Below are 16175 nucleotides of genomic sequence, written 5' to 3'. Positions count from 1 at the left end.
TCTAACCAAAATCCATTTGCACTACAAGGAAGAGCTCTTCTACAAGCACGGCTTGTACTGCTTTCCCTTTTCCTCACTCTGCTTTGGAAACCCAGAGCGTAGTCTTTGTGGCAACAGTTTAGAAAGCAGAACTATATCTTTTTCCTTCTCTTTGTAACACTCAGACAAAAATGGAGATTAAGGCTTAAATAAGCCTGCACAGTATCTCCTCTCCCTAATTATCTGGTCTCCTAACTTACTACATGCCACAGCAGTGAGCTAACTCTCAGACTCCACTTGCCAGTTTCTTTAAGACACAGGATAGTTTGGGTCAAAAGGGACTTAAGGATGTTTCTAGTCCAACATCCTGCTCAAAGGAGGGTGAACTGTGTGATCAAAACAGGTGACTCAGAGCATCCAGCCTGATACTGAATCCATTCTTGCTTTTACCATTATGCCTCTTTATTTGCTTATCGACCTATTGCAGCTAGTCCTACTTCTACTAGTACTTACAGCAATAATAAAAGACTTGAGAGTTTCTTCCAAGTGCTTTCTAACACCAGCACTAACATTATTATGAACAAAGCTGCAAGAGAAACATGCTTTTCCCACCAGTTCCCATGCTTTTTCCAGCATTTCCCACCAGTGGTTCAGCAGACGTATCTGGGAAAGAAAGAACGTTTCTTCTGATGCTTTGGAAACACACATCCACTAGTGACATTCACATGAGGAATTCCCTTTTCAGAATCTTAAGTGTTTAATGGAACTGCATACACTGTTAAATATGATCTAATATTTAAAAAGCAAAAGAATGGCAAGTTGCTGACCGTGGTACTCGCCGCTTTCCTTCCTTGTTCAGAGAAGGTGCTTTATGCATGATTATGCGCTTCAGGTGATGAATAGCATCACAACATTGTTGAGCAGTACCTGTTAGAAAGAGAGAACAGGCATCTATAAATAAATACTAGTGACTTGGTTAAAATGAGATATTATTGCTATAGAAATAGTGCAAGAGACTGACACAGGATGATGTCCATTACCTCCATCATTCTGTGCTTCTATAGTATGTTTTTCAAGGTTGCAGAACAAGACCGTAAAACAGCAGAGAGGTCAGCATGGCCTGAGCCAACTGTGAGGCCTCTGCTACAAAAATGTATATGCTTTTTTTGTGCTCATGCTTAGAGAAAACAGTAAACTTTTCCCATATAAATATCTCTTTTGAGGCTACCTCTATGACATCCCAAACTGCTTCTCTGAAAGAAATAAAGCCTTGTAACATCAGATTTTGGCTTTCTGTTCTAATTGTTATTATCTGATGAAAATAAGAGCATAAGAGGAAGAAAAAGCCCAAAAAAATAATAAATAAAACCAAACAAAAAATAACGATGAAAAACAATACTTCCATTGTTGCAAAAGTAGGCCCATTTACATTTCCTAAAATTATAGATTGTTTATTTATTTATTTATTGATTCAGCAGGGTGGCCTTCGTTTTCATTCCACAGTTAGTTATAGCTCACCTAATGATTTCTCATCTGTATGAGTTAAGGCCAGACTTTCCAGAAATACAACCAATGCTTCAAATACAAACTGCTCCACCAGAGAATTTTCTTCCCTTTAAAATCAGAAATAAATACGATGAGAAACATGAGTACAAGAAGCACTAAGTGTGAAATTCTAATCAAAAAACAAATTAAAATACTGCAGAGATAAACTGCTTAAGACTTTTGTACAAAAAATACACCTAAACAACTCCAAAAAGAATAACAATAAAGATTTGCTGAGTACTTTTAAAAAACATAACTCCCCATAAAGTTGTAATAGAAATTTAAACTTCTATGCTCCTCCCTTGTAGGAAGCCTAACTACACAATCATAATTAAATTACATCAATGAATGATCCGAAGAACACAACTTTATAGCTACTACATATAATAGAACGAGTGTCAGTGGGTGACTGTTCAAGTCCTACACTTGGTTCTTTTTATCTCCTTGAACTTTTTAGTCTAAGTTGGTTACTGTTCCAAGCTCTGTTTGCTCACCTAAATTCTCTGTAAATGCTGTTAAAAGCAAGTGCTGCACCTAGTCTCTTGAAAGCACTGGGATGAAGAGCAAGACTATATAATCGTTTAAAAAGAGACTTGGTGTTTGCTGGGCTTCTCTCCTGCTGTCTCGGTGTTGTCTGCTTAATAGACCATTTCAAAAATTCTCGTACACACTGACCACAGAAATCTCTCAAAGTGCTGTCAACTGGATCCACTATGCCACCCTGAAATTATGCAAGATAATTTTATTACAAGAATGAAAAAAACAAACAAACAAAAAACATTGTCTCAGTGCGGTGTTATAAACAATACCAGTAGCAACTCTACATTAAAAAATATATTCAGTTTCCCCAGTTTCCCAGAAATAATAAAGCTTCAGAACTAGCACTGTCCAGGGGAAGGACAGTATTTCTACCCTTCACAGCACTGGATTAAGCCTCAAAGATCTGGGTTTCTATTTCCATCTAAGCTGGTAACCAGTTTAGAAGCCTTGGCTCAGTCATTTCATTTTCTGATAAAACAGTTTCTTCTGCTTTACAAGTGGTGTGACAATACTGACTTTTCTTTACAAGTACTGTGAAATCTCCTGACATGATTTCAGCTTTTAAGACCGTTTTAAATTTAAAGCTTTTGTACCTCGTGAAAGCAAGGAAGCTTAAAGAAAAATTAAACATGCATCAAGAGTGACTTTTATTCAGAATTGGGGGAAAAAGGTCTTTTAGTAGTTACTTGTACACGCTGATGATAAAAGTGTGTTTCATTACTCTTACAAAGACTATGAAGGCACGAACTGCATATCAAGGATGTCAAAGAAATAGGAACACCAACTGGTCATAAAATTGACAAACTGGTTTCCTTTATTCAGAGAAATAAGGAGCCATTGTATCAGTTTATGTGCTCCAGCTTCTTTCAGTAGTAGAATGATGCTAGTTAAAAACAAAGTCACACGGCACAGAAAAATGAAAAGGACAACTTATGACCTACCAAGATAGCTTCCAGGAATGCCACTGTATCTTGACTCTCAAATTTTTTGTTATTGGTAAACCAGTGAATGAGTTGCATGACTAAAGGCTCATACAACTGTCTTGTTACCTGCAAAGAAGTAATCCTGAGAAATGTAGTTGGCTTTAAACATATTTCAATGCTATTTAAAACATGCAAGAATAAAAGACAATACTTTGAAAAAGGGCCTGTAAAATTAACAATTGCCTTCGTATTACATTCCCACATAAGGATTTATATATATGTGAGGATTTATATATATGTGAATGTGTATATATATATATATATATATATATATATATATATGGACAATTTGTATTCATCTAGTCTCAAAAGATCTCCAAGCTTACTTTCAGTAAGATATTCTGAGGCAGACAAAGAACATTGCATGCCACTGACTGACATGCTAATATACAGCCAGGGAAACAGGGAAGTTTGAAAAAACTTTCAATCAAAATACAGCTTATAAAGTCATTACCCTATACATTACTCTAATTTGATGGATTTCAACATTTCTACTTCTAAGTTAATCAGATCAAATCCTGTCATTCTACAACATGATGGAAATAACCATTAAATATACTTATATATGCATACATATGTGTTTATAATACAGTATTGCATGTCTGTGGGCATTGGTTTGGACCAATCCAGCCGTTATTTAGGGTTATTATTTATGGTTTATGTTCAGCCATATGCCAGCAAAAAGGGTTTCACTTAAATTGATAACAGTTTCCTGTATATTTTAACAGGAACCCTGCAGTCTAAAAATAAAATCTGGATGCCAGGGTCCCAAATAACAATATGAAAAGGCACAACATCTGTAATTTCAGTGGACCCAAACCTATGTGCCATGGAGATTTCTATTCTGCTGTGTGTAAAGAAGGAGAAATAATAAGTTCATATGTTTGAATTAAATATATCCTCCTCAGCTATCAATGAGGCAGCTACAGTCTCTCTCCCAAATGCTTTTCTTACAGATTGAAGCTTTGCATTCATTCCATACTGAACGAATCAATTTCTGCTCAAATTAACTTATCAGAGAAGAAGAAAAATGCAAAAATCAAATATAGAAATAAAGAACAATTAATACCACAAACTCTTTAAATGAATCTTGAAACTAAATTTAAACACTCCCATAGTTGTACACGCCTGTGAGTTAGTCTGGACTGCACTTCATTACTGATATTTTGAAAAGGCTTCAATCCCCTCCCCCTCCTACAGAAAGCCTGAAAAACTACCCCTAAAATAGAATTTCAGCTTCCAAAATAAAGTACAATTGAAATAAAGGCAATGTGTCAGGATAACTGCTGACAGAATAACTTCAAAATAAAATTACAAGATTATTTCCATGCATAGATGTACTTTAAACAAGCTAAAATACTTTTAAGTGATCCTGTTTACCTGGTCTACATCACAAGCAAGACGAAGCAGTACGGGAAATAATCGTTTATATAACAGATACATGGGTGGGGGACCCTCACGTCTTTCTGGCATCTGAGATGCTTTCCCCAACATATATGCAACTATGCTATGTAGCAGTTCACATGCTGCAACCTGAAATTGAAAAATCCTGTTAGTTACACATTCATTACTTCCACAGAGAAGACAAAGTTGTGAACAAGAGAGAACAAGAAAAGGTATACTTGAGAAATCAATTCAATCTATGCAAAAATCACCATTTCAGGAAGAGATGGCATCCATGTAAATAATCTACACCCATTCTACCTTGCCTTTCTCCTTAAGTTTTAGTCTCTATCAAATGCAGTCACTTTTCAACAGGAGAAAACACATCACTGGATAAATCACCATCACTGTGTGTTCAGGGATACCTCCATTCCAGACTCTTTGGAAATCAATATCCCAATCAAGCACAGCAAATATCTGCTGGAATATACATTATAGAGAATCAAAATACTTGCTTAAGTGCTCTGCTGGACTGAGCCCACAAGCTCACAGGCTAGGCATGAGGAGGATATCAAACAACACTGAAGATCAGTTAGTTTAAAATTTAAATTTTTATCTGAAGTCTAACACAAAAAGGCACACTACTGTCTGATAGAGCTAACAGCAACATTTGCTCTCTAGTTTTTAAACACTCAGAGTCATACCATCATGAAATAGCATGGAAGAAGCACATTTATACCTCTGAATTAACAGGCCTTTCCGAATAAAGAAGACATTTTATGCAGTATCTATCAGCTAGCATAAACGAAAATGCAAAAAACACATCAATACTTTTGTTTGTCTGTCACTTGCAGAAAGAGCCAGGTCAGTCACACGAGGCAAGAATAAATCCAAGTAGATGACAGGCTTCATATCTGCAAACGGTACAGCAAAGCTCAGGTGTCTCTCGGTGTCCCAGGATACGCATTTCTTCATCATCTCTTCTGCAGAAGTAGCTAATGCATTTGAAAAGAATAAATTAAAACAACAACAAAAAAGCTTTATGTAATATACACGGAACAAGTACTTATATATATATACATATTATATATATATATATATGACATATATATATGTCAAGAAAATTCTATAGCCTTCCAAATTCACTTGGATTGCCACTGAACATTAAGGCTTTATAAAGTACTGGATGCTACAAGTACCAGAAGTATGTTAGAAGGCTGGTTTTATTTTCACATCCAAACAGATTTTAGCCACCACACGAAAAAATAATTGCAACCAACATTTCAGCAGATAGCTGCAGCAGCCTTCAGTTTCAATACAGTTAAGTTTGGAGACAAATATAAACTCATAAGACATTGAACCACACTTGATTTAAAATACTTCTTTAAAATATCCAATACGTTACTTGTCTACTGTCACTAACAATTCTTGAAAATCAGATCCAACATACAGATTCCTACAGTTGCACAGGGACTACACGTATGTCTACAATCTGCAAAGTCTACACCTTTAGAGAAAACTGCCATACTTCCTTCTCTCCCTCTATTTCCAAATTTGTTAATTTGGTCAAAGTCTGACTATACTTTGTATTTAACTTCAGGTAATAATGTTACTCTCTCACAATACTTCCAAATTAGCAAAAGAAGTACTTGGCAAAAAGAAAATTGTTTATAAAAGCAGAAAAAACAAACGTAAGCACTAAAAAAAAGGAAAAAAACTTTTATACAACTAGATTAACACTGTTCTCCTGAACTCTGAAACTGAATAAAAGCAGCTCTGTTTAAAAAAAAAAAAAAAAAAAAAAAAGAGTAAAAACTAGCTTTCCTTGACAAGCTCGAGCATTCTCGTGAAGTGGTGTTGAGATAGCAAAGACATGTACATATTTTTAGGTCACTCACCTGTAATTAAGTTGTGGTTGATCTGTCCTCCCAAAGATCCAAGAAGGCGTGCCACTCTAGTCCTTACTGCTTCCAAGGAGGGATTGTCATCCTGAATAATTCAACAGATCAATATTAGTGAAGGAAGAGTTACTTCTACATATAGATAACTTGGCTGATATAGTGAATGAAGGATTTATGGCATTTATTAGCATACTGATGAAGATGGAATGGTGTAGAACCTGTGGAGAGGGGAACAGCATCAAACAAGAAAACAATTTTGGTTCAATAAGCAGAAGGGAACACTGGAAAGCACTTTGATCACGTTTTGTGGTCTTTCAGTTACCACTTCTCAAGTAAAGGTTAAAATTCTATCAGCACAGTTAACACATACCTACAGAATGAAGTAATAATCTAAAAAGTGGTAAGAAATCTGAAGTAAAAATTGTTCTTTCATTCACTTTAACCCAAAAACCTAAAATTTAGGTTCTAGAAGCCTGCATGGGATGTAAAATTCACTCACTTTGTTTAAAGACCTCTAGGTTGGAAGGAGTTATATAATCCATATAGGAGTAATTATTAGTTTCATGCCTGAAAACATTTGTTCCAAGTCAGTTTGCACACTGGAATATACAAATAAAACTACACTTATCTGGAGCTATTTGAGAAGCTACTGGTCAAAATAATCAGTATGTTTGACTTTTAAGACTGAACCTAGGAGAATAACAACAACTAAAAAGACAGTTACACATTCAGCAGTGTGCAAATACCATCTTGCACACTTACTGAATGCTATCTGATTTTAGGTGTAGGGAGTTAAATTATCGATTCCACTATACATCAGTCTGGCAGTGACTTACCAGATTTCTTCAGTTCCCTTTCCCTGCTTCACTGTCATTCTCACTCTAGAATACAACATCTTTTCAATTGGTGACGTAGTGGCTTTCTGAGCCACACCTTAGAATGAGTCTCACTGAACTGATCTAAGTTAAAAACAACCCTAAGAAAAAGATAAGTATGCACGATAGGAAGAGAAGCAGTGGGAGGTGGTTAATTCACATTTAACTCTAAAAAGCATCAGTGTTCTTACCAATGAAGAAGTTTTTGCTTTTCTTAAACGCTGTATCACAACTTTGTTAAGTCCTTTCTGGGCTGCTCGAGAAAGCTTCTTTACTTCCCAGTTATCCTGGGGTTCAGCTGATGAACGAAAACCAACATATAAATATTAGCTTAGTATACCTGTACCTCAGGTACCTGGTTATGGTTTCTTTAAAAACCAACCAACCAAAAAAAACCCACCTACATTCTACTTCAAGAATAAAGGTAAACATTTGGGTGTAAGAGAAATAATATTGTTACAGCTACAAGAAACACAATATAGGTCACATTCATGTCTCTAGGCATAATTATGATTTTATTTTTTTTTTTTTTTTTATCTCCCTCAAGACTAAAAATTCATTGCGCATATGTACCTGTAGGGGTAGAGTTTTTCAAATAACCATCAAGAAGAGGTAAAACATCCTTGTAGTAAGGTTGCATTATGTGTTTGGGGATGTGAGTCGACCAGTCTTCCAAAGCATCCAGTCCCAGGTCAGCCAGTGGTATGCAGCTAAGGCCCAGTTTAAATGCATTCTGTGTGTCAAATGTAAAACTATCAGTTTTTCATTTTTAATAACTACTAAGATTTAAAGGGAGATTCCTTATTTGCGAACATTCAGCATACATTTTCCTTCTTAGTAACTTTGTCTGCTTAACATCTTTTTCAAGAACAGCAGAGGAAACATCTATTCTATTGCAACATAAGCATTAACTGAGTCAGTTAAGTAAACGCTGACAATTTACTTGTTTATTCAAAAAAGCAACTCATTGGTACTTTTTCTTACTGCAGACAATGCAAAGCTCAAGGGATATTAACTTACTTGCTCAACAGGATACTAAATTTGCTCCAATATTTTGGAGCATGTTTTAGGGAAAAAAACCAAACAACTATACATCAATTTGACTCACCTGCAGTGCAGGAATATATGCTTTGATATCAAGCATGATGATGTCATGTGGTAAACAAAGTAAAAAATTCAGACAGGATGCCAACAACTCATCTTTATACTGTTTCATTTTTGCTGTAACCTAAAATTCAGATAAATAGGTTAAGAACAAACACAAACCTTGTAAGATCTTAATATTACCTATATAATTATCTACGTAAAATATACAACTCAAGAACAATACCAGAATCTAATTCACCTGCAAATGGTTACTGTGTAGCATTTAATGAACAATTATACAGATGTTCAAATGAGAAGTAACTGTAAACGGTCTATACACTGTTACTGACATTAAATAAAAACGCAGAGAAGCCTACTAAATATCCCTGTATAATACTGTATAACAATACTACATAATATGAACAGCTAGAATACTGCTGTCATGTACACAAGATTTCAGAGAAGATACAATTTTGATTTAGTCATTTATGCTTATATTCAGAGTAAAAAAAGCTAGTCAGCAAAATAACTAACCTCTTTTCCGAACTTTACAAACAAGGCAAAGCAAGAGCTCTTCTCTGGGTCTTCAGTAGATTTTCTGAGACTCTTTGGACTGACACCCTACCAAACAGAAAACACACATCAACAGTATTAGAAAGTATAGTACACAGCACAAATATGCAACACAAGTTGAACTCAGAAAAAATGTTACTGAAGAAATCTACATCATTGAAAACTTTAAAAGGTATGTTTATTCTCTCAAAGATTTAACTAACACTAGTACCATGCACGCTTAATTTTGTCCTTGCCTTCCCATTCAGTAAATCATAAAAGAAAAGAAAATCCCTAATAGTGCATGCACAGCTGGCAAGAAAGCAGGTAGAATAAGAAAACAGTAGTTCACAACAGCATCTACAGCATAAGCATATATACTGGGAAACAATTTTGCTTCACTTGGTGCCATCACCAGCAGCAGCAAGAGCAGTTCTGGGCTGTGTGATGGTTTGCACACATAACGGGATGAAACACCATTGCTTTACAATAGCTTTCATACCAGAAATGGAGCATCACATTTCCTGTGGAAATCAACGAGCAGGATACCACATGTACAATCCAAAAGTTGAGCAATTAACCCAGACGCGTTTCTTCTGTTCTGGCTAGATCATTTCTGATAATCGAATTACTTAGTCTGCACTGCAAGCATGTTTCCCATCGCTCTGTTCACTCCACTCAGGAGTCTGAAACAAGCACTACCCACGGACAGGGTTTCCTCAGACACTGAGCTTCTAGACTAAATATTGACTTTCTACATGCTTTTAAATAGAGACATAGGATGCCATAAACATCGAAAACAAACTGTCAACAGTTGCAATGAACTTTCAGCATTGCACATACATGTATAAAAGGCTTATATAAAAGAACTCCACCATCATTAATGAAACATGTTACCCCTCCAATGGGAAAAGATCTCACCTCAAAGTATTTTATTTTCTTGGCAATTTTCATTGCAACAGAAAGCAGCTTGTAGAATCCACTAATAAGAGGTAGTCTCGTTGAATGCATAATAAGCTCATAACCAAAGGAATATACCCAAGGGTTAAAGTATTCAACATGCTTATCTGGAAGTATCTCTCTAAAACAGATGCACACAAATTATACAGAAGAAAAACAAAAAGCTGAATAAAAACATTTGTTTCCTGCTCCCTCCCCACCTCAAACTTTCATGTCACTGGAAGATAAGCACTTCTGGACCTCCACAGGCAAGCAACGCTGTACCTTTCACTTAATGTCCAATACTACTTCAAAAAGACTTTCTGATCTCTGAAGTATTTAGTGTATATGGGGCCAGTATAATATAAGTTACCACCTGCACTAAAAGACAATTGCAACCAAATAACAAAACAGTGTCTCCTGTACTCTCTAAAAAAACAAACAAGCAAAACAAAACAGAGCTGATGAGCTAGCATGTTTTTACCCATCACCCAGATGTCTGAAACACAGTATCCCTTCTAATCACCTTCATGCAGCTCAGAAACATTCATCTTAAATAAAACTCCTTCCAAATTTCTTCCAACCACTTTGTAACTTTTAAACTACATAGAAGCGTATTAGTACCTGCAGAATTCCACTAGATTTATAAAGGCAATAAAGTCTGTAGGCTTTGTTGGCTGAAGGTTTGAAGCTGGGTCAGAAGTAGGCCCAATCAAAGCACTGTCAGTTTCATTTTCATCCTGAAAGTAAGTTTTGAAACAAAAACACTGAATCTCTGCCAGCAAAGAAATCATTTACACCTTTTTTTCCAGATATACAGTCTGGCTCTTCCTCTTTTTCTAGTTGCTACTACCTAGTCTGAAACAGACAAATGATTCATGATTGACCCATCAATAATTCAAAGAAAAAATAAACCATGATTGCTCATAAGGAAAAAGTGAGTACCAAAACAAAACACTAGATGCCAGAGTAGGAAGTCTATAATAACAGATTCTGTGAATTACTTCTGAATCTGGTGTTTCCATCTCTTAAAACTACAGTGCAATATCAAAAAATATGAACAAACCATTTTGACTAATACGAATATTACTTCAAGGACACTATAAGGAGCTATATAATTGTAACAAAGACAAAACAAGGAATGCGACTTTGGTTCCCCTGTAATAATAGTAAAAATTAATGGACACGTTGGCAGGTCTCACCTGTTCATGAACATTCAGTTTCTGAACAGTCAGGTCCAATTTCTCAATAATCTTCAAAATAGATTTTATAAGTTCATCATACAGCAAACGACTCAGGGATTGCAGTGGTGAATTTCCAGTAAGAAAGTTTTCATCTTCAAAAACAGATTCCTTTGTAGAAGGAAGAAGGTTCACATTTCAAAATACCAATGAGAATTAGGTCCTGAATTTACGAACCAAGGTTAGAATGACTTGGACTTTCAGGCTTTAGAGGTTTCTCAGCTATGGAAGCTGAAATTCCTCCCTGTTTAATTAATTTACCAGTCGCAAAATCCAACTAAATCCTTTAAATAGTTCTACAGCAGTGTAGGAAAAAAAAAAAAGCCATGATAAGACTCAGGAATAACTATGCTTTTACCTTCATTGTGTCACAGTTCAGTAAACTTCTGAAAAGATACAGATAGTCCTTATATGTTGGTACTTTCCATTTCCCTGTCCCAGTCTCTCCGGGTTCAGAGGAGTCTTCTGATTCAGAAGTTTCTTTTCCAAATAATTCCTGAAAGGACACAGTATTTTTCACAAACACGACACGTGTTAACTAGCTGACTCAAGCCAAAACAATACAAAGTTACTTCTGTAGGTAGAAACCCAAAACATTTGGCTTTCTTATTTAACCAATCTGAAAATAGCACAAAGAACACCATATCCTTTCAAAAATCTCGATCTCTTTCTCAGTTATATGAAACACTGCTGCTGCACAGGATTCTCTCGACACATACATTGAGTAAATTTTTTTTTAAAATTCCAAATTTGTTAACCTGGAAGAAAGACGGATGATCGTAATTACAACCCCATTAGATGACCTAAGCAAAGAAGAACTGCAGAAAACAAATGTATACCTCCTTCTATTTCATTCAGTACAAGAGGGACATCCTTACTATTCTGAGCAAATGTAGGGGCCAGAGACTGGTAACAACAGGGCCACAATTCAAAACAGACAGGGCTATTGTTTTTGTCTTTAGGCCTTTCCCTGTTTACTTGGCTAGATTTTCGAGAACTGGATTGTATACTCTAAAAAATCTAGATGAAAAATATATTTAAACAGTTATTTTACCTTTGAAAATGTCATTGGCTTCGAGAAGACTCTGATTAATCCCTGATGCACTGAAACAGAATAAAATTGCCTCAACAGACTTCAAAAGGCATAGCATCCATATAATTCCTTATGTAAGCAATGAATTCAATCAGTCCCTTATTTTCTATATTTTTTCAGGATAAGGTAGAGGCAAAAGATTGTTTCCCTGGCAAATACTCTAGATTTATGGCTCTGGTTTTGGTTGTACTTGTCTTTTAAGAACAATCTTGAACATGCAACTTACTACTTTTTCTCAAAACCACTTTGGCTCTTTTTTTTTTGGGGGGAGTCTGAATGCAGTGATCACTACTAAGGCATTCTTCATAATGCCCATATGATAAAAAAGAATAACTCCCAATGACTCTCACAGACATGCAGTTAGGATATCCATTCTGGCACGGTGCTTTGGGTGTACAGCACATCCCAAATGAAGAACAGGGAAACAATGAAGATACTACAACAACAGAGAAAAGCCACTGAAAAATTAAAAATCATTTTTAAAATTAATTGTAATGAAGCATCAGCATACTGGGAGCTAATAGAATTGCCTGCTACCAATACTACCACATTTATTATGTTTGCAGGACTGTATCTTACTAACTGCATATTTGGAATTTTCATTTTTTACTATGTACAAGTCTGACAGCATAGAAAAGACTATTTCTAACAGATGACACTAACTCTACTTCCTCTGATACTTCACAAGGGTAACTGAAATAGTATTGAACAGACTTTTGCATGTTTTTTGTAAAAGCTCTTTCTTACCACTGCCCTCCAAAGTAGGAATCTAAGTCTTACGTTTAAACAGATTATGACAAAAATATGTTCCTTCTGTCCTTGATCATAACGCATGCTGTCACCCAAAGCAACTGTTAAATACATTTCGTAAGTGATTTAGCAATGGATTTCGTAAATACTAACACAATGAGAACCCTAACTCTTCATTATTAAACAGTTGAAAAAGCTTCCTTTTTGACACCAAAAGGCTATTCCATAAACCTTTCTTAGAACCAATTAATCAATTTAGGAAAACAAACAAACAAACAGAGGTAATATCACAGACTCACCCACAGTGCCAATAAAACTCCAGAGAACGGGACCTTTTCCTGAGAGGGCTAGAAATACCTTTATTATAGATCTGCAACAGATTAACTGCATTTTTTCACTGTATTGTGGAAAGTTATTGATTTGTAGCACAACTAGATGTTCGAGAACTGGAGTGTATACTTCTGGAATCTAGAAGAAAAATAAAGAAACGTGAAGACAATGATTCTAGTTCATTATTAACATGCAGAATTATGTTAAATTATTTAAGCAAGAAACTTTGTTAGAATAATTTACGTGATCACCTACTCTAAGAAATGGTAGAAGACTTAGCAAGTGAATTCATCTTAGACATCTGGAAAAACAGAGTAGGAAAGTTTACTGGAGCACACAATGAAAAGTTGTTCCTGAACAGATCAGAGCTCCATTGGAATCACTCCTAAGCTTATTAGAAAAGTTCCAATTTAATTAAACAAGAAAAACATAACAGTATAATCTGTTCATCCTTAATCTGAAAACAGAACGTAAGGAAAGTTTCTTCTCCACCTTAGCCTTACTTCCCAGCTTCAGCTAGGATACAGAAAACCCTCATTACAAGACGGACAACACAGCATCAATGGAAAAATCAAATTATCAGCCTCAGAGAACATGCTAAGTATCAGTATCAAAATATTTTAGTATTTTCTACCATTTTTTTAGTATATTCAATGTATTTTCTTTATTCAAATAAAATCTAGTATTCTCCTGACATTGTCCCATCCCTTACAAGCTGAAAGTCATCACATTTCAGGTAAAGAAATACCTTTTATCATAGGTATCAAGTTCACTGCTACTACCTTCTTATACATCCCAAGCTGCATAAAAAATTTGACTGGTACTTTAAATACTCCACTTACTGTATCTAAATGGAATATCACACTTGCAATAGACTGGAGGAAACTTGGTAGCTGATACAGCTGGTCATCTATTGTCTCTGCCTCCGTGAGGTACATTTGCTTACAACGCTGAAGGAGCTCAACATACATCTCATCAACATCCTTAGAATGTATAGCTTTGCAGGGCTTTCAGACAGAAAATAAAATACTGATTTAGCAACTTCATACACAAATAGGAAAGAAGGCCACAGGAAAAAAAAACATAGTAGGAAACTGACTGTGGAAAAAGAATGGATCGATTTAGGTAATGATAAAAAAAGTTAGGCGAAAGGTTGAATCTAATCTGCCTAAGAACAGGGTAACAAAATAAAGACTATCCATTTATCACTTGTAGAACTGTAATTGTTTCTTCAGAATTATTTTAACAATTAGATTGTAAAAGAGTTTGCCTTGAACTGGAATCAATCCCTGAACATTTGTTCTGGCTAAGGTTACTAACTGCAATGGCAGCAAGACATGCTTCCTCACAACCTGTCATCTGAAGCTTGGCCAAGATTTAGTCTAAACAGGCTAACAGCTATTAGTGCTTCTTCATACATTAAAGATTTACAGGTATTTCATCATTAAGATCCTTCTTTTCCTGTTAAAGTTTGAAGAATTATATTGTTATGTATAAATAGTAATATACTATAGTATAAATAAACACTATAGTAATATATAGTGTATAGTAACAGTATATATATATATATTATTATCACAGTATTTACGTCATGTGATTTTAATATAATTTAAATCAATTTATTGTATTGCATAACAGGTATTTTTAACATTGTCCTGTCAATTCAGTAATTTGATATACTTCATTTTTGCGAGGAATTAACTGAGCCTTAACTCAATCCCTTTCTAGCTCATATCCTGAAAGAAGACTAGGTTTCAACAATGAATGCTGAGAATTCTACAAAACAAATGTACTCAGCTCAAATGGCAGCAAAATGGAACAGATTCAGTTAGGAACCAGATACGGTTACACTTCCTATCCTTCTCTAAATAAATAAGAACTTAATCTTTCAGAAGGGGGGAAAAAAACAAATGTTTATAACGTTGTGGTATAAAAGTTGGGATGGCACCATCAGGCACACAGGCTGCAGATACATAAACACCATTCCTTACAGGACCTTTATGGTGATATTCCCATTTCAATCAACCACTGACAAAAGTTGGAAACTGATTCCTAACAGTGCTTCCCTGACAGACTGACCTGACTCTCTACTCAAGTATATAAGCATGGTTTTGGTTTTTAATTTACGCATGTTTCACAGGTTACCTCCTAGTCTCCTACAGTTAGCAGCACCCTTTGGGTGTTCAGGTTGAGATTCCTGCTTTGTAGGAAACTATCTGAACTTCCAGAGTAGAGCTGGCCTGGACTCTAAAATGCATACAGAGCTAATGAGGAATTGTCTGTACCTAAGTGATTAAGCACTTCCTTAAGTTTTGTGACATCTTTACCTGAAGTCCATGTTTTTAACACCTTAGAACTAGTACAGAAGCAGAAGTAACTACAACCTAGTGGTCCCACTAAATTCAGTACGCATTTCAGTAACTTTCAACCACAACGTATTTACAGTGCAGCTAATCAAATTCAATTCTTAATCCAGAAACAGGAACACTTTCTATACAACTAGATGTTCAAAATCATAAAATGAGTGGTGTATGAATCTTAGCTTTAAACCAGTACAAGTAAACTGCTTTATCAGAACAAAATTCATGTACATACTGCTGCAAAAAGCCCATATCCACGAATAGCGATGGACAACTCCTTGTTGCTCGAATCCATTCTTCTGATGATTCCATAGAACTGCTCCATGAAGAATTTCAATTTGCTTTTGTGTAGCTCTGCATCCTTAGCTACCATTATGGACATCTGTAAAAGAGATAGTAAAACGTCAGGATTTCCACACAAGAAACTACAAAACAAAAAAACAAACAAACCACCAAGCACAGTAAGTCCTAAAGGATACATAGCTTGTAATATGAAGCATTTTGATCAAATTAACTATTAAAATAAAATAAAAATAATCACTGAACTTCCAAGCAACAAGTATACCAAATATCCCCACTGTTTCAAGAAATTTGACTTTGATTTAGCCTCAGAGATTC

General features: G+C 35.4%; 1 protein-coding gene across 3 annotated transcripts in view; it reads right to left on the bottom strand.

The window, feature by feature from the left end:
• PRKDC (protein kinase, DNA-activated, catalytic subunit) overlaps window positions 1-16175 on the bottom strand; it is an 85908-nt gene that overhangs the window by 64138 nt on the left and 5595 nt on the right. For all 3 annotated transcript variants that reach the window (XM_083823910.1, XM_083823912.1, XM_083823911.1), the window contains 19 exons: window positions 15793-15939; window positions 14040-14204; window positions 13167-13335; window positions 12079-12128; window positions 11383-11520; window positions 10986-11135; window positions 10408-10523; window positions 9766-9925; window positions 8827-8913; window positions 8315-8434; window positions 7780-7939; window positions 7398-7504; window positions 6329-6419; window positions 5262-5425; window positions 4428-4580; window positions 3006-3113; window positions 2019-2245; window positions 1498-1592; window positions 807-906 (listed from right to left, as the gene is read on the bottom strand). In XM_083823910.1, coding sequence (XP_083680036.1) covers window positions 807-906; window positions 1498-1592; window positions 2019-2245; window positions 3006-3113; window positions 4428-4580; window positions 5262-5425; window positions 6329-6419; window positions 7398-7504; window positions 7780-7939; window positions 8315-8434; window positions 8827-8913; window positions 9766-9925; window positions 10408-10523; window positions 10986-11135; window positions 11383-11520; window positions 12079-12128; window positions 13167-13335; window positions 14040-14204; window positions 15793-15939 — 2507 coding nt within the window. The remainder of the gene's footprint in view (window positions 1-806; window positions 907-1497; window positions 1593-2018; window positions 2246-3005; window positions 3114-4427; window positions 4581-5261; window positions 5426-6328; window positions 6420-7397; window positions 7505-7779; window positions 7940-8314; window positions 8435-8826; window positions 8914-9765; window positions 9926-10407; window positions 10524-10985; window positions 11136-11382; window positions 11521-12078; window positions 12129-13166; window positions 13336-14039; window positions 14205-15792; window positions 15940-16175) is intronic.

The sequence above is a fragment of the Anser anser genome (assembly GCF_964211835.1).
Source record: "Anser anser genome assembly, chromosome: 2".
Classification (NCBI taxonomy): Eukaryota; Metazoa; Chordata; class Aves; order Anseriformes; family Anatidae; genus Anser; species Anser anser.
The sequence above is the reverse complement of the archived record's forward strand: the minus strand, read 5'-3'. Positions and strand labels throughout refer to the sequence as shown.